We start from the raw sequence: 18751 nt of genomic DNA on the forward strand, positions 1-18751 counted from the left end.
TGACTAAAACAAAAAGCATTCTCAAACTCTGCAGTCAAGCTGGACTGACACAATGGCTGCATGGCATTCTTAATACCATCACAAGAACCTCCTTCCCTTTTTTCAAATTGCTTCTCTCATTTTTTGTCTCTTATGCTTCTGCTATTCTTGCCCAGTTCAATTTCCCTCTAATCCCACCACTGCACAACTCATTCCCTTTACAAAAGGCTTTTATGTCTTTGACAACATTAAAAATAGGTAAAGGAATACCTGGAAGTCAAGACCAGCCATAGTTTCAGCTAAATGAAGGTCCAAAGACCCCCATGAATACCCCAGCTGTAGTAAACCAACTGATTTTATAATAGATAACTTAAGAATATATTTTAAAACATGTGAACAGTATTTGGAATTAAATATGTAACTTTCAGTAAATATTTTGCTTCCAGCTGCTGTTTTGTAGAGCACTCCTCCATCCTCCCCAAAACCAGGTGAAAATCAGGGACAAAATCTCATCCACGTCCTTAGGGAAGAGATGCATGCAGTATGTGCACACACGTCACACCTGTGACTCCACAGAGAAACCAGTAAGGCTGACTCCCTGAATGCTGCACACAGTGACTGAACTGGGGAGAAGGAAGAGTAGGGCAAGTCTTGTCAGCTTATTTCAGCTGTCATCACACTAAGGGGTATCTAATAAACTACAGCAAATGCCAAGGACCAGGCTGAAACCAGGGTACGTTTATGTAACTCTCCAAACTCTCAGAAAGATGTCTGGTGGTCAAACTGGCAATTGTCATCTGATTTCAGAACAGGCTGAATCTCACCCACCTCTGCAGACAAATGCAATATATATGTCCATGTATTAATGCATGCTATGAATCATTAATTATACTGCATGAAAAGGAAACAATCAGTTTTAACACACAGCTGGAGTTATATCATATACTGAGGATGGAATAAAAAAATCAGCTGTATCCTTCCTTTCTGTAAATACCTACTGTCTCAGAATACTATGAAGAAGCCTAAGAATAGTTTCCCGTAATAAATGACAGAAACTGGCTTGGAGCATTAAAATAATCTCACAAAAATTTGTGGGAATCATTAAAACAGCTCACTGATATGCTCCAATATTAAGATAAATAAATTTAAATATGTACATGCTCCATTCATTTATATAGCTAATTCATGTACTGACAATCTTCTGTTGATCCACAAAGGCATCTTGCACAGAAAGTGTGAACTGTAACTCATAAGAAAACAAAGTAGTAATTTCAATGCTTTCAATTTTTTCTTGAGCATTGGAATATTTTTACCTAGTTCCTAATAATATTTCTTCTAGTACATTTACCTTTATGGAGCTTCCACAGTACGTTTTACCAGTGATAGATTATAAATTTTGATGTTTTCAGAGAAACCTTGGGAGTTTTCAAAACTTGCAAGAGGTGTAATAAAAACCTATACTCCTCCATATAAATGTGACATTTAGAAGGGGGTTGCTTTTTGTGCCATAACAGACAGATCTGAAGTCTGCCCAATTCCAAAGCATACTCTCTCCTCTCCTTATTTTTACACTCACAATTAATACCTTTCCTATGCAACTACAGAAAGTCTTTACAGAATCTTAGAAACATTACAGTAATGGGAAGCTACTTTTATCAAATAACTATTAAAAATGCTCCCAGACACAAATTACTAGAAGAAAAACTGAAAAACTTCCCCATTGACAACTTGATTTTTACCATGGTAAGTACCCAAACCTACTCAACCCTTCTGATCTCCTTACACATACTTTAAAAGACATGGGCAGACAAGGGGAAGATTTTTTATAACTACATTAATTGCTGCTTCCATATACTCTCAATGTTCAAATTTTAATTTTCCCAATAGTAATTTCTTAATTGTTACCTTTGGTTTCTTTCCAAATAGCCACAGCTTTCCTTTAGCCTTGCCAACTGTAGTTTTTGTATCAATTCTCATTCCCTCTTGCTTTGGTGTACTGATGGTTCCATCAGAGATAGTTCTGTAAATATTCTGACTGTAGTCTTCAAATGGAAAATCTCCAGGAGGCTCAAAACCAGATTTGAAGCAGTCTATCACTAGTTGAGAGTCCTAAACACAGGACATTAAGGAGTTTAAAAAGCAAACCCATCAAGAACCAGAGAGAAAAAATGGAGACAAATTTTCCATTTAATTGCAGAGATGCACAGAAAGTAAGAGTGAGCTCAAAACACACACTTTTGGATAGAGCAAGTGAAGATAACATTCTTTTATCTCAGCATTGTTCATGAGTGTATAGCAAAGCATACTCTGCTATTCAGAATATTCCAGTAAATACTTCCCAAAGGTTACCACAAATTTAAAACAGGGCCAAACTACTTTCCACCTTTTAATCTTACAACAGTGGCACTGAAATAAAGACAGAACTAAGAAACTAGATGTAGTAAGATAAAATAGGACAGAACCTGCTGCAGTCAAGCAGGACACAGAATGAATACTTTGTTAACTGAACACCCTTTATATGTTTTAATGTCACATGCAGGGGAAAATAACGACCACGGTATTGCAGGATATTTTAAGATAACCAAAATAATGTGTCCAAAATCACACCCAATGAGAATGTGTCAGAGATATTCAGATTACACTAAATCAATAAAGCAGAAAGAGAGCAGACAACAAAAGCAGAAAGAGAGCAGACAACAAAAGCAGAAGTGGTCCCTTCTGCTGAAATGGAAGTCACAACACTTTTGAAGAAAATATTTGACAAGAGAAAGGTAACTGTACAGGGTAAGTCAGTCCTTCCCCTCTTCACAGCTTCTGCAGCACTTCAATTGCTCACACATATTTAAAAAGTTACTCAGTTCTACTTACTCTATGTTCATCAACTGATTTTGCTGCAAGGATCATCCCCTCCAAGCATTTTGAGATAATTGGAATAACCTTGCGCTCAGAGTCAGCAAAGCCTTTGTAACATTCACTAAGTTTGATAGTCCTCCTTTCATCCATTTCTTGAAGTTGCTGCAAGTGCAAAGAAAGATAAAATAAAGCTTTCATTTGCTGTTTTTTTTCCTCCTCGATCCTGACATAGGCAGTTACTGTGGTCACCACAGTGTGGGACAGAATTTCTATGCTTCCCCAGTATTTTTATCTGCTTAAAAAAACCAGAACTTAGAACTCCTTGCAGACACAGTCTTAGGATGCCCAGTACAATAGTTATGAAGACTTCATGCTCTTTGATTTCTAAAAATCATGTAATGGATGGGACTTTCTTTTCCTTTTTCTTTTATAAAGCACATGTACAGTGTTTACAGGCAACTGTTTGAAGTATTTGTTTTATGCAAAAATGACAACCACATTGAAGAAATTTTACTGATTTCTACATCTCCTCACTCTCTCCTTCTAGTTCAAAGTAATTCCTCTCTGGTGATAAATATATCCATGTTGCTTTTATTATTATACCTTCCAAGCAATACCAATTATTTAAAATACAGGAAAAATAAGAAAAATTAAAATTATTGGCACTTTAGACACTGATTTGAAATACAAACCATTTCCTTTAGCAGTGTGCAAGAAAATAAAGAGAAGAATACCATTACATAAGATTTGCAATCAAAGTTTACTGGAACAGAACACAAAAGAATAAATTCAAGAGAAATACTGTTAAGATAACAGCTGTGGGCTTTTCACCTGAATGTGGAAAACACCCCAAACAAAACCAAAAATCAGTAAAACATATACCAATAGGTTGTCAAAAACTGGATAAGAAGTTGAATCTTTCCTCTATCTACACTGAGGCAGATGTCTCAAACAATATTCAATTTTGTCTCTCTAAGACAAAACAACCACCTCGACGTGCTAAACCATTCTCCAAGTTTTTCCCATGGAATGTCCCCAAATACTTGCAGTGAAGTAATAAAGTGTAGTCCCAAGAGAAAACAGGTCTAGGCCTTTCTACTCTTACTGTAGAGTTCAAAAAATATGAGTAATATCTTACAATGATAATGGATCTTAACCCTGGAGAAATAAAGGCAGTAAAGCACAAGTCTGGTGCAAGCTACAAAGATGATCAACCTGTTTCTGCTGGGAGCTGACTGCAGTTCTTGGATCAGTGTGTGAAGTCAGACCTACTGTGGTGCTGCTTAACTGTTAAAATATTAGAAAATTCTTTAATAAGCCAAGGTAATTTTCTCCTGTGAATCCTAGACCTTCTAGTAAGTATTTAAAAAAAAATACAAACCGACCTGTGCTGCTGGAAAATATCAATCATATTGAAGCTGAATTCCTCCAAATAAACCCAGTGTTTCATCTTGCATTTCCTCACTCCCTGTCTCAGTATCAGTTCCCACCCATATTTCCCAAATGGCTACATGCCAACACACTTCTGAACTCTCCTCACCTGATACCCCAACTATTTTAAACTGGTTTTCCAGTTTTGCAAAGTCCATGTTTTTGAAAGATGTAAAAACAAATCTTACTAGCTACATAAAGCATCTCAAGAAATCCCCACTTTAGATGCAAAGTATTGATCTTTAACTTTTTTACTTGGTTGAGAGAGACCTGTGGATTGCTGGTAACAGTGATGGAGCAAGGACTAACTGGGGGCTGGGAGGGTGCTGGAACTTGTGCTTCCAATGCAGCCTTTTTAACCCATGCATGAGATCCATGAAAGCACAGCCACCATCAGCTCTGGGCTGTCCTTCACCTCAGCACAGGCAGAGCATCACACAAACTCACAAGGACCCTGAGAACTACTGACCAACCCTTATTAGAATGATTGTTTTAAATGTCTTCTCTCACCCAGACATCTCTAGTGTTTATTTTGCCAGACCCTTTCAGAAATATTTAAACTAAGACTCTATAAAGTATAAATCTTAGAGAAAATGCAAGCAAGCATTTTAGTTAGAAATCTACGCATTAGTATGGTAAGCACTCTCATGAAAAAACACAAGTTGTCTCAAGATTATGGTAATTTCTTGATAAAATGATCCACTAACATCCAAAAAAAACCAGAGTTTTTAATTTTAAAGCCTACTTCTTCATTAGAAAAGGATTAGACATACTTTATCGTGAATTCTTTTACCTTGTAAATCTGAGGAATGACAATGTAGTAGTGTTTGTGCTGTTCTCCATTAAAATTCTGTAGTTGTGCAGCATATTCATTTTTGTTTTCATCAGCCATGTGTGTGCGCAGGTTTAACTGTTGCTTGGCCTAGTAGGAAAGTGTTACCAGGTTAAACATGTCTTGTACTTTTCAGTGACACACAGCATTATTTATTTATTTTATCAACTGTGCAGTAACAGTAGTCACAAGTCATCAAAGCCAACATCCTTATAACTGAAATATAAAGAATGTGAGACTTGACATATACTGGCACTCCAAAATTTCATTTGTTGTACATAGAGAAAGCAATGATCACTGTAGCTCCCTTAGCCAGACTGCTAAATGTGTATCCTAAAACCCACAGAAGTGACTGATCCCATAAACCATGAGGTACCAAACAGCAGACAGCTGCCAGTTAAAGGAAGACACTCAGCACAGCCATCCAGAGGGACTCATGAACTTTAACAAGGCCAAGTGCCAGGTCCTGCATGTGAGCTGGAGTGATCCCAAGCACTAACACAGGCTGGGAGAGAATGGGGTGAGAGCAGCCCTGAGGAGAAGGACTGGGGGCCCTTGCAATGTGCACTCACAGCCCACAAAGCCAACCCTATCCTGGGCTCCACCAAAAGCAGCGTGGCCAGCAGGCCAAGGGAGCTGCCTCTGCCCCTCTGCTCAGCCCTCCTGAGACCCCACCTGGAGTGGCCTCAGCACAGGAAGGAAATGGATCTGCTGGGAAGAGTCCAAACAGGACAAAGATCACCAGAGGACTGGAGCATCTCTCCTATAAAGACAGGCTGAGATTTGGAGATTTTCAGCCTGGAGAAGCAAAGGCTTTGGGGACACCTCAGAGCCCCTTCCAGTACCTAAAGAGGGTCTACAAGAGAGCTGGAGAGGGACTTTTCACAAGGGCAGGTAGCGATTGGGCAAGGGGGAATGATTTTTAACTCAGAGGGCAGGTTTAGATTTGACATTAGGAAAAAATTCTTCCCTGTGAGGTTGGTGAGGCACTAGAACAGGTTGCCCAGAGCAGCTGTGGATGCCCCATCCCTGGCAGTGTTCAAGGCCACGTTGGACAGGGCTTTGAGCAACTTGGTCTAGTGGAAGCTGTCCCTGCTCATGGCAGGGGAGTCCTCAAGGTCCATTCCAACCCAAACCATTCTGATTCTGAAGCACACTCTTTTCACGTGCTGTCTTACACGTCACTGGAACTTTGATTTTGCACATAACAAGTAAGCATATTTTACACACAATGTTACACACTCCATGAATATTGTTTCAGTACTGATGATTAACATGTAAATGAAATACAATTGATAATAAAGTAAAGCCACCACACCCTTACCTTCTCAACATCAGCCTTTGTTGCATTAGTGTCATTGTCCAGTCGCTCATAGCTTTGCTGTGCCTTCTCTGCCTCTCTGCATTCTCTCTCAAATTTCTTTTTGCTCTACAAAAGGCACAAACTTACTGCTTCAACAGCCACTATTCCAACATTCATTCTGAATTCTAAATATCAAAGCTCCCTTTTAAGTATCTTAAATTCACTAAGTCCCTTTAAAGAAGCACATAGTTAGCACAGCAACTAGGTCAACTGAATTATTTTGAAGGCAGTGTGAAGGACGTATCTACACTACAATCATCATCAGTATTCATGTCAAGTGCCACAGCTGCAGGTAGCACAGACAACAGTAGTCAATATACTTGATGTTCTCTATATGCAGCTGTTGTCAAGACAACTGCTGTAGGAAAAATTATTGCAGAATTTCACATCTCTAGAGAGAAACTGCAACTGAGACACTGAGCTCCTGCTTCACAGCAAAGTCAGGCAACTGAGGTGGGTGTGTCCCTTAAAGGCATCTAAATGTATTTAAAAGACTGACTTTGCACTCAGGTAAATATACAGCACTGTATTGCTTGAGCTGAACTGTGGGAACTATCTTGGTGAAGAGATAACATCTAAAACTACCACATATGCTTCTATTCTGATCCTCTGATGAAGAGCAGAACTCTTTGACATGACAGGGAAGCAAGACCCTGCTCATCTGGGACCACAACAACAAAACAGAAATTCACTTCTTCAGTACTGCTTCACAATAATCTGAATCAAAGGTATAATAATTTTTTAAGACAGACAACCAGAATATCAGAATGCATCTTGAACAGACTTGGTTGAATTTTATATATTCTTATCTTTAAAAGCATTTGTTTCAAGAAAAAGAAGCTTACAGTCTGTCCTACAGACATTCACTTCCTGCATTTATCTGTTAAACAGTAATTCTATCTTCCAAAAATTCAATAGTCTATAGTGGTATTCTTGAATATACCTTGGAACAAGCCCTCAAGCTCAAGTCAAATTCAGTGACTTAAGATTTCATCTTCATATAAATAAACTATCATTTTTAGTAGCCCAAGGAGAAGCAACAAAAGTCTGTACCCATGCTAAAACCAGATTCCTTTATGCTGGTTATGCTGGATAAAAGCCAAGGCTTCTCACAAACACAAACACAGAAGCTGTTTACAGGAGATTTTTAATTTGGGAACTATAAATACATTGAATTGTATTATGTTACTAAATTATTTGTATATTTAGTAATATACCTCAATATTAAATCTAAGCAAGAGAGATGAAAACAATTCCACTATAGCCAGTATATCTTATTTAAGTTCAACAGGAATAAAATCCAAACACAAACTCACATTATCCATCTGTTTCCAGCACATGTCCAGATACTGCTGAGCCTTTCGCCCTTCCTGAAGATGCTAAAAACACCACAAATAAATTAAATTTGCCTATATTTTTAGTATTATTACCAATAATTAGTCCCTGCTCTAGTTATCAGCCTATGATGTGCAGTATCTTCCACAAGCTACCCATACTCTTTGGAAGATATTACCTAACATACAAGAATTGTATCCCAGATACTGTGGTACACCGGCAAAAAAAAAAAAAAAAGATCTCTAGCAAACACTGTCTTCCCAAGAAAATAATTTTTAGGTTTAATAACTGTATTATAGTATATAACATTATATATTATCTAAAAACTTTAAATGTGTTTAATAAATGTATCACAAAACCTATGTATTGCTGTGTTCATCAAAATGGGTAAACAAATACATCAGTTCACTAAAAGACATACATCTTGATATGCTATTTTCAACTTTAAAACCACAGAAATTACCATTTTTCTCTCAGTTTTCAGATCATGAGAATATCTCATCAATTCTCCATACACTCTGTGTCCCATTTCTTCTGCAACTACTTCTCGCTGCCCTGCATAGTCATTCAGCTCATTGAGGATGTTAAAAAAGGCAATACACGAGGTAAACCTGACAGAAAGCACACACACACAAAAAGTTAGGCAGCTTTTTAAAATACACTTATTTTAGTATAGCCTGTACTCCTGATTGAATAAAAAAACACAGACATTTTACAATAAACCTTATCTTAATGCTAATTGAGTCAGAGTAAAACACAAGCTGGGAAAGCCTAAGTTAAGCCTAGCACGGACTACACGTTGCAACGTCTCTTCAAACACGTTTTACAAGAACAGGGGGTTTGTGGATGGAAAAGAAAGAAGAAGAACACTACCTGGCAAGCCCTGTAGTACAGTGGCATCTCCTAAGCTGGCCCGGCAGGGGCCTGAGCCTGGGAAGGGATACCCCCGTCCCTAGGCTGGGAGCTGAGCCTGCTGCAGATGATGTGCTCGGTGCTCTCCAGGGTGGAACATGCCAATCATGCCACTGCTATGCATGCCGATGGGGTTACTGAACAGGTTTGCTATCAGCTCTGCAGACAGCTGCCTGTTTGCCTGCCCACCTCTTGGCTGGAAGTAAGGTGCCACTATGGCTGGCACTGAAAAGGGGGGAAGAGGAGGGGCAAAGGGTAGAAAGTATGTGTGGAAGGGAAGAAAGGGAAAAAAAAACAGGCACCACATTAAAATATACATCTTTCTCTCTTTTAATTGTGGATTACTGCCATCTCCATAGGCTTGGCTTTTGGGAATTTCAAATGCCACTCTAGCACTGGAAGGCCTATTCCCTCAGGTCCAGGATCTTTACATCGTTTCAAGAGCTAGAGGAATTCCTACTGTGAATTCTCAGGCACTCTGCACAGTATGTGCTCTGGCTGCAACCTGAAACTTGTCCACTTGTTTTATTTCCTAGGGCTTAGCCCTAAAGAAAAAAAATACTATGCTTTTTCAAATAAATTTCTAAATGGCTGTGGAATGGACAGCAAGACAAGCACATTTTTGATAAATAAAGTTGTTTAGCACAAATTGTTCCTCCACCAGTAGACATCCACTTATTTTGTCTCCGGAGTCAAAGCAAATCAGCATTTTGAGAGCTCCTCTTGCCCATAACATGACAATTTGTGTACACTCATGTCTCACTATAGAGATGCATAGCTACATTTGTATTGCCATAAAAATGCACTGAAAATCTCTATTACTAAGCAAAAAACTAAAGCCTAAGGACACACACTTGCTTTTCTTTAAAAAACAATACTCGTCTGTACATAGTAAGCTAAACTTCTGCTTTCAAAATTTAAGTTACCTAAAGATTATTTTGGAGGGGAGCAAGTACAACCTGCCATGTCTACTACACTAAAATACCAATAGAAGTGAACATGCTTGAGAATTATAGCAGAACTGTAAGAAGCCAAGCACAATTCTTTTGTTGTCATCACCAATTAAATACTTTATCTTAAATAAAAAATCCATAAAAGGACAGCGTATACAGTTAGTTTTCACTTTTTACACACAGAACTTGAAATGGACATTTTTACCTGGGTTCCTCGTCTTTTGGTGAGCGTTTAGGACAGTACTTCTTTACCAGATTTCTATTAAAGAAGAACAAAACAAGATCCTAGTTTAGAATCTCTTTTGAGAAGACACACATAGAAAACTGCATGAACAAATTATTTCTGTTTAATGTTCTATAAACAAATCTATTCCCTCTGTCAACTTATAAGGGTCCTTTAGATAACACAAGGCTGAAATCTACAGTATTATCAAAGTTTTACACCACTCTGACCTAGAGCAATTTGCAAACGTTTTAGAACTTCTACTGCAGTGAGCAGACACGAAATGCAGAGTTTGTTATTGAACATCCTATTCCCACATGCAGAAGGCAGCAGCAGACGAGGACAAGGCCAATGCACGATCACTGTGTCACACAGACAGTGCACACTGTGCTGGGCCACCAGCACACAGCTCCACTCCTGAAGGAAGCTCTGAAGAACAGATTCAGGGCAAAGAGTTTAACCACACTATTTCCAGATCTTTAATAAGGACATGGCCAGAACAGGAGAGGCAACATGTCTTTTCTGAAAAGAGATTTTACATTTTGTCCTCCCATCAACATTGCAAATACCCAGATTTTAGAAACCAAGTAAATCTCTAGAATCCACAGGACCAGCACTTAGCACAATATCACAGTCCAATTTTTGAAACCATTGATATGAAATGACCTGCTTATCATAGAATGCAGGAAAAAAAGGAATGGAGGAGTTAAGATTCTAAGAGAAAAAAATCTGGCATGCATATTGTGTATTTCACCTCACTGTCTCTCTGTAACTTCAGTTGTTACTAATTATGAACTACCTTACCACTAAAACAAAGGTGCTAATTCTACTTTCATCTAAAATAACCTTGTACAATTCCTCAAATCCATTTATCTGAAAGTCATCTCTATGGTACAAAAGCCCACATAGTGAGATTATGTCCATTCACAAAGGATACACCAGAATATGAGCAGGCAGTTGGTGCAGAAATAGTAAACTTGGATCTTTTGCCTGTTTCTATACCTTCTGAGATTACAACCAAGAAAACCTGACTATTATTAGAAAGGCCCTTTTTATATCAATATGTACTAAGAAAGAGAATAAGCACTGGCTTTTTAATAAAAAATTACCAACACATTTTACAGTAACCTTCTTACTGAAGTTCAAGTTCTCTATCTCCAGAACCCACTGCCTATTGTAACATTCTACTTGGTAGGGATTAAATGTAGACATTTTTAGGAAAATGCATAAACAAAATAGGGGAAAAAAATATTCACTAAGTAACATTCCTGTTCCATTTTCCCTTACTTTTCTGCTTTGTTCCTCAGTGCTTATTAATGAATAGGAAATTCCTAAAATTCATGTTATTTTTATTCAGAAGGTGAAATGCATAACACGCATACAATGCTGTAGCTAAGCAACCATGCATGAGCCTTTTCAAGGGAAGATTTTCAGAGTTGTTAAAAATGAGAAAAGAAATTACTTACTAATGCCACACATTTAAAAACAGCAGGAGGGAAGGGTCATAAATACAGATTATTTACTACTGTGCTAATTTTTGTTCTGGTTTCATTCTTTAATGCAATTGTTTACTATTTCTAGAAAGACATAAATACTATATAGTCCCTTCTCCTAATAACTGCCAGATTCATTAGTCAATCCCATCTACCTTTGGATCAAAGGAACGCACAGGTTTGAGACACTGCAACCAGGATTTAACAGCACAAGGTACAGTAATCAATGGCAATAAATATAAAATGACAAGCAAATGCAGGTTTTAAATATCAAAGAAAAAGACACGGTTCATGTGAATCATTATGCATAGATAGCTTTTCCAATAAGTGAATACCAACCCCTAATTAAAACAGAGATATTAAATTTGAATTGTTGAAAAGCACAGGTTGACAAGCAGCCAGTATGAGCACCGATTTGAAGAGAGAAGCATTCTTCAAAGAGAAGCCAGCTGACACTTGTAGGGAGCATAACATCCTCTGACATTTCAGTCTAAATCCATGCCTAATTCTCAGAATTCAGATACGGACCTGGACTAGTTTACAAGAAAATTGTACAAGTAATTGCTGATCATCAGAACAGAAACAAATCTATAAGATTAATGCCTTTGCTTCCTATGAGAAGTCCAGCTGATGACACTTTAATCCTCTTTGGTAGTAAAGTTTTGATGGCTTCTAGCACACTGTCTTACAGCCAGCCATTTGGAAGCAGATTTTATACAGGAATAACCACATCCAATTGTGCTGCTCCTGTAATTTTATTAACCTCACTTCTTGGTATAAATTGGTCTCAGGTCAACACCAGTGAGACAGGAACCTGATTTTTAAGAGAAGTACCACCTCAACCACCTAGGCAGAAGTTTCAAAAAGCGCTTCAGCTGATAAAAATTACTTACAGTCAGGTACATAGAACATCTACACAAAATTTTACAGATGTGTTAAAAATTGTGTTTATAACAAAAACTAAGTTTTCTTCAGTCAATTAATACAGCACATCAAGAACAGAAGCAGCAGCATCAACACAGCACAATTTCTATGAAGGTAGCAGCTCAGGTACTGTGGTATCTGCTCATACTAAATCACTACAGCCCCTACATCATATTACCAATGAGCCTGGTCACAAACTTTTTTTGCTTTCCTAAGTAGCTAAAATTGCAATAAGTACTTAAAAGCGTTTCCTATTTCTATGTAAAGTAATGGTTTCAATACAATTCTGATGTCTTCAATGACTGCACATCAGTATTATGGACTGGGTGAAAACAGTAACAGTTATCTGTGTTTAGTAACATCTCATCAGAAACACTGGAGCAATCAACCTTAAAAAAGTGTAACCTGGATTTCAAGTCTACGAAGCTGAATATCCTTGGAATCACTAAGAAATCACATGTTTAAGTTTATAGCAACAGGACTATAAAAAAAACCTGTCACAACCATATTTGAATAGTAATGAGCAGTGTAAAATCTCAGCTCCAATCAAAGGAAGAGAGTTTTGAGAAATGATCACATGTGGTGATAATCTGTGTACCCGGCATTACATTTGAGCTTACACCCATTTTCAAAAATCTTTCCAAGATTATGCATATAAAAATGTGGAAACTGTCTCAGTTTGACTAGACATATGCACATATTCATACCGTATTTATACAAATATCACTTAAACACAACAGTATGCAGAAGGAACATGAAAAATAGATTTGATCAGAGTAACCAGGTACCTCCAGAGATCACAATGCACAATTTTAATGGGCAACAAACAGCTTAGGAGCAATTATAGCTATTTGCTTTAAACCAACGATAGAGAAGATGACCATATTCAGGAATTTTATTCCATGGCAGTTTCATCTCCAGCTGCAGGTATAACTTGTATTACTGCCTAACATCACAGAAAGTGGAACTCCTCTGTCTGCTCAAGTGTCATAATGCTTTAGACAGGATGAAAAGGGAGTGAACCTCCAGAATTATTTTGTGTGTAATGATATGGAACGAAACAGACTTTCACATTGCCCCTTTTAGGAAACAATGCTGGTCAAAAACAACATCTGAGAATTCAATTTAAATATTCAGTCTAGAGCCCAGTAGTTTGGCACATACTAAATCTCATTTTTTCCAATTACAAAATAAAAACTAATTAAACAGTCATATCATTAAAATGCAATGTGTTAATGTACCCTGCAATATCTTCGTCCTGATTCATATTCCTGTAACTCAGTTACAGCCTCTAAAAACCTTTGCAAACCTTGTGGTAACACAATACATTAGTTGAGACCTACACCACAAAAAATTTTAGATTTTCCTTAAAGTTAGCTCAAACAAAATTAAATTACATGTCCTTTTTTGTTTCAAAACACCGTATGTTTCAGGAAAGACAAGACAAGCTGTCTAGGGTGTTTTTTTCCCCCCACAGACAATTGAGGATTCCCCAATTTTTCTTGTGATTTTTTCAGTATCAAAGAAGAATAGCAAAGAATTAAACCTAAAACCAGCATTTGGAAAAGTTATCACTTCTGGAATTACTTGGCAACCATGAGATGCAACACCTGCATACAGTAAGAATCTATGAGGAGCTCAAACAGCCCCTCATATGCTGTACATGCATCACCTGCCCTTTCCTAGAAGACCTGGAAGGGCTGTTGCACCTGGGAAAGGCTCATCACTAAGTTGTGACAGTAGAAAGAAAAATAAAGGTTTCAAAATGCAAGGGTATACACAAAGTGAATGTGAATTTCTGCCAGGAGACCGACTCTAATAAGTGAAAAGTGTTATGAAAAGTTCACTCAAGCTTTCATCCTTGAAGTCTATGAGAATAAGATCCATCAATGATCTCAACAGGATGTTCATGGTCCACACTGAAACCAAGACAGTAAAAAAATACCACCATACATCACTAGCTGTATCTCCTGACTAAACTTGGCTTTCCTTGGTCTCCCATCCCAGTACTAAGAGAGCCACAGAACTACCAAGAGGTGACCACTTCCTGTACTGTTTATACTCTACTAACCAAGAGCATTATTAATCTCAGTTGTAAAGTTCAATATTAAAAGACTCTCAAACACTCTTTTTCAGACTGTTTTCCATTACAAAAGGAAGAAAACGTGATATACTAGAAATTTCCATTAGGGATATTAATATCTATCTCACAGGCCATATGCTGCCAATATTAAAATTACCAGAACCACAGTCCATCCCACAAGATCTCTCTCAGAACTTCCCAGGACCAAGATGCAGGCTGGCTAACTCTTCTGAAGGTGACAATTTTGCTTGATCTCAATCCCCCCTGGGCATCACAACTATGTTACATAATTAAAAATAGTGCGTGTCCTCAGGAGCAATGATGGCCGAAATCAAGGTGTTATCTTGGGACAGTTCATTACTAAAGAGTCAAGTCTCCCCCAAAGAATATATATGCAAGAATATCAAAGAGTAACTCATGAACTGGTCTCCTGGCAGAAAATCAGTCACCCTGTGATGTGTGTGCTGTCCAGCCCCTGGTGGGAAGCAGGCAGGAAGTGCACATGCACTGTGTAACGTGTGTGCAGCAAGACCTGTGCTTCCCAGAGCTGTCATACTTACTGCACAGGGACAGTCACTCCAGTCATCTGACACAACGGGTACTCGACAAAACTCTTTCATTTTTGAAAGACACTTCGAGAAAAATCAATAGTTTTACCCAGAGTAAAATGTTCAACAGAGAAAATTTCCTATTTTTATTCAAATCCTGAAGTAATAATGTGGCGTCTCATCTTGCAAGCTGTGGAACGAACCTTTAAATACAATTAAGCAAGATGTCATTTGTTAATACTATTTAAGGAAAAGATCTGGATAGAGATCTGTGGAAACAAAATATATCTCTATTTTTTAACAGACAACTGAAAACAAATTAAAACAGGGCTGCCAACTGTGCTGTGCATGCTTCCAACTCTCCTTTACCTGCTCAAGTTCTTCTATACCAGCTTTGGAAAAGTGGAACTTATTTTCTTCCTTCCAAGAAAAAAATTCCTTCAGTAAAACAATGGGTTATTATGTTAGGTGAATATATACAACTGGATGAAAAGAAACTGATAAAGAAATCAAAAAGGAAATGAGCAGCCCAGATACAGAACATCCATGTCCTCAGCTGGGAACCTCATTACTGTATTAATGAGGAAGGATTTCTCAGCTCTCTATCTAGTGACAATCTGATTTGCAAATGATGGAAGAAACCACAGGAGAGAAGTTGCTATCAGTTTCAGCCTGACAAGGGTAGGCTTGCAGCTTCAGTTGAACACCCAAAGGAATTCAGGACAATAAAGATGAGGTGAAGGCCAAGTTCACAAGATTGTCTTACTTTCAATTTTATTCTTCAAGCACTGTGTGCACTGTTGGTAAAAATTAACCTACTTTATGCTGAAGAAATAACTTTATTCTGAAGCAGCCATTTCATGGCTGCTACTCTCCCTGTATGATCCCTGAAGGGAAATTCCTATTGGACCTCAAAGATGTTTCACTTGGCAGCTACAGAACAGAGCTGAGACAAAAGGTGGCTGGGTTACAGTCTCACCCAAAGGGACAAGACCTGCTATGGAAAGGGTGTGCTTTAAGGACAGGAAGGTCTTGTTGTTTTCTCAAGTTCAACTCAATTATTTCCATCAGATTCCTTAACACAATGTAGTGTAGCTCTTGCCAATTCAACATGAGAAATTAGTTAGTAGCAGAGGCAGACACACACTCTCAAGTGTAGATACAGATAATGCACTTTACAGCAAACATGCTGATAGTCAGTGCAAAAAATCACTATGGTTTTCCTTGTTTTGAATCTTTAATTTTAAGCCTTAAACCTTTTTAGTTCAAAGATCTGAAGGGTGGGTGGGAGAGAAGAGTAGGAGAGAAGGCAAAAACAAGCAAGCAAGTGCACACCCAAAGATAATTTTGTTTTGGACTGGTCTGTTGTGAAAAAAGCTAGTGATCTAATTCACTCTGTAAATGAAAAACAGTCATTAATCATGACATTTCATATTTGCCCACCAAGTGATACAGTGATTTTAAGTAACTTCTAAGATCCACTTGCAGAGAAAAAAAGCCTTACCTCAGTTGTTTTGCATAGTTTTGCTCAATTTCTATCCTTTCTTTTACAAATTTTGCGTATTTCTCCAAGAAGTCAATGCCCCACTGTGTATGCTTGTCCAAGTTATCAAACTGATCCTTTAAAAACAAGAGGAAACAAAATTACCCAGAATTAGTTAAGAATCACAGCAGCAGCAGATTTACACATTTATTTGTAAGCTGTGCTCTGAGGGAATGTTTGCTACTGGGGTAGAAGTCATTCAAGTTATAAATCAGTTAAATGTGTATATACGTATCAGCCATATATACCAGAACAGCAGGTTTCACGTGCAGGAACAGATCTACCTCTTTTTATAAAAACCGCTATAAATACTTGCATGATAAGCTCTAAGGAGCCTTTCATCACTTTCACAATGCAAACCTTTCTTTTTTTCTTCTCAAAACCCTTTATTTCAGAAGTGCATCTTTTCCACCAAGATAACAGACTCAACCAAAGATCACTATTAGATAAATAAGAGACAGCTCACGAAAGAGATGTCTGGTAGCTTTGAAACACAGTAAATTATAATTTCTTTGGATACAAAAAATTACTTTCACTCTTAGGATTACCCACTGAAATAAAAATAACATAAATTTTAGCAGCATGATTAAATTTGGGGGTAGTCTGCATATCAAAAACATTTATTAAATCAAAACTATATACACAGCTCATGATCAACTCTAACAGGAGATTCCAAAGAAAGTAAACCTGTCCTTAGTACTTAAGAAAGTTATAGCAAACTAAAGGCACAAAACAAAAAGGAGAAACAATAAAAAATAAACTACATTTCTGAAAAAGAAAAAAAACTTGGGGAATTTTTAATACATTAAACCATCTTCAAAACCAATCTTTCACTGCACTCTGTACTGATCAATAGGCGGAGGATACACTAATTAGGACAAGCTGAAAAATCAAAAAGCAAGTGGAAATATGGGGGATAAGAATTAGAGAATTAGGCAGGAGGAAAGAAAGGTATAAAATACCGCCTAGCAAATGTCTTTAGTCTAACACGTACTTGCATTTTATGTTACAATAATCCACCACAGTGAGAAAATCAAGGATTTTCAGCTTTCAATAGCATTTAAAATTAGCAGTTATTTAGTAATCCAAAAAGGCAAGTAACTGAAACATCAAAGTTTGCATCTTGTAGAGGCTGAATCCAAATTCACTTCACAGTAAACTTAAAAAAAAATCAAAAAAAGAAAAAAGCTAAGGAAGTAATTAAGTTCAAAGTTTAATTAACTTGCAAAAAAAAGCCCTGAAGGCTGTTTATCAGAGGCTATTTCTTGCAGACTCAGTGGCTTGCCTAAACCTAATGAATGATGTAGACTTCTAGCACTACCAACTTAAGTTCAATTTCAACACGCAGTAGGATGATCTACAGCTAAAGCAAAAAATGCCTGAAATGTTGTAAGACTCAGGGAACACATATCACTTAAAGAGATACCAGGCGAACACAGCTATATAACCAACAAAAATAAATGTAACATAACAAGACTAAGGCTGCTCTCCAATGCTGCCTTGCAGGTGCCAGGATCGTACACCCCAGACTCCCAACCACAGCCATTAGTGCCTTGAACACCTCAGCCCAATGGCACGCGAGTCCTGCCACCAAAAGCATCCATCCTGTTCCACCACCAGCCTCTGCACCACTCTCTCCACCAAAATCACAACCACTTTCCCTGATGTTTCACCACAGAACCACAGAAACAGCCAAGAGATGGGAGAGGGACTGAAGACAAGATTTTTATGTATTTGGGAAACCATGGCCTGTATCTCACATTATTCTGATATGTGCGCTTTGCACTAACTGGACATTTCCACTCGAAATAGCTTATGTCAAATAAAGTGACATTTCTGCTACTGCTTTTAGAGCAGCTGCACATGCATGGCTGGAGTGTGGGAATAGGCAGACACAGACCAGGCTGTGGCATCAAACCACATTTGCAAATGTGCGTAAAAATACGTCAAACTCAAGAAGCCTTTCTTTTTTACACTTCACTCATTTGTGTAATTACTCTTACAAAATTAACCTAGCATACAAAAGTAGTTTGTAAAAGATGCTTCTGGCAAGAAGTCAATACCTAATACCATTAAAAAGAACTGACTTCCTTCAGCACACAGCAGAACAAAGCCTTTGCTGTCCTACTTAAACTCTTTAGACCACAAAGCTCTCATTTGCTGCTAAGGTTTCATTAGCATTAGGGAACACCACATTACTTATGTTTCCAAACATGCAACCAGAGACAGTGGCTTTCCAAATATTCTGTTGAAACAAAAAAGGACTCCACTGCTCTACC

The 18751-nt window shown here is 37.8% G+C and overlaps 1 protein-coding gene across 4 annotated transcripts in view; it reads right to left on the reverse strand.

Moving 5' to 3' along the window:
• Positions 1-18751, reverse strand: part of FNBP1L (formin binding protein 1 like) — a 52751-nt gene that overhangs the window by 11978 nt on the left and 22022 nt on the right. For all 4 annotated transcript variants that reach the window (XM_036387672.1, XM_054515754.1, XM_036387670.1 and 1 more), the window contains exons 2-9: positions 16434-16549; positions 9864-9917; positions 8257-8404; positions 7775-7837; positions 6420-6524; positions 5057-5185; positions 2848-2994; positions 1885-2088 (exon numbers count right to left, since the gene is read on the reverse strand). In XM_036387672.1, the coding sequence (XP_036243565.1) occupies positions 1885-2088; positions 2848-2994; positions 5057-5185; positions 6420-6524; positions 7775-7837; positions 8257-8404; positions 9864-9917; positions 16434-16549 (966 nt within the window). The remainder of the gene's footprint in view (positions 1-1884; positions 2089-2847; positions 2995-5056; positions 5186-6419; positions 6525-7774; positions 7838-8256; positions 8405-9863; positions 9918-16433; positions 16550-18751) is intronic.

The sequence above is a fragment of the Molothrus ater genome, chromosome 9 (assembly GCF_012460135.2).
Source record: "Molothrus ater isolate BHLD 08-10-18 breed brown headed cowbird chromosome 9, BPBGC_Mater_1.1, whole genome shotgun sequence".
In the NCBI taxonomy this organism is placed as follows: domain Eukaryota; kingdom Metazoa; phylum Chordata; class Aves; order Passeriformes; family Icteridae; genus Molothrus; species Molothrus ater.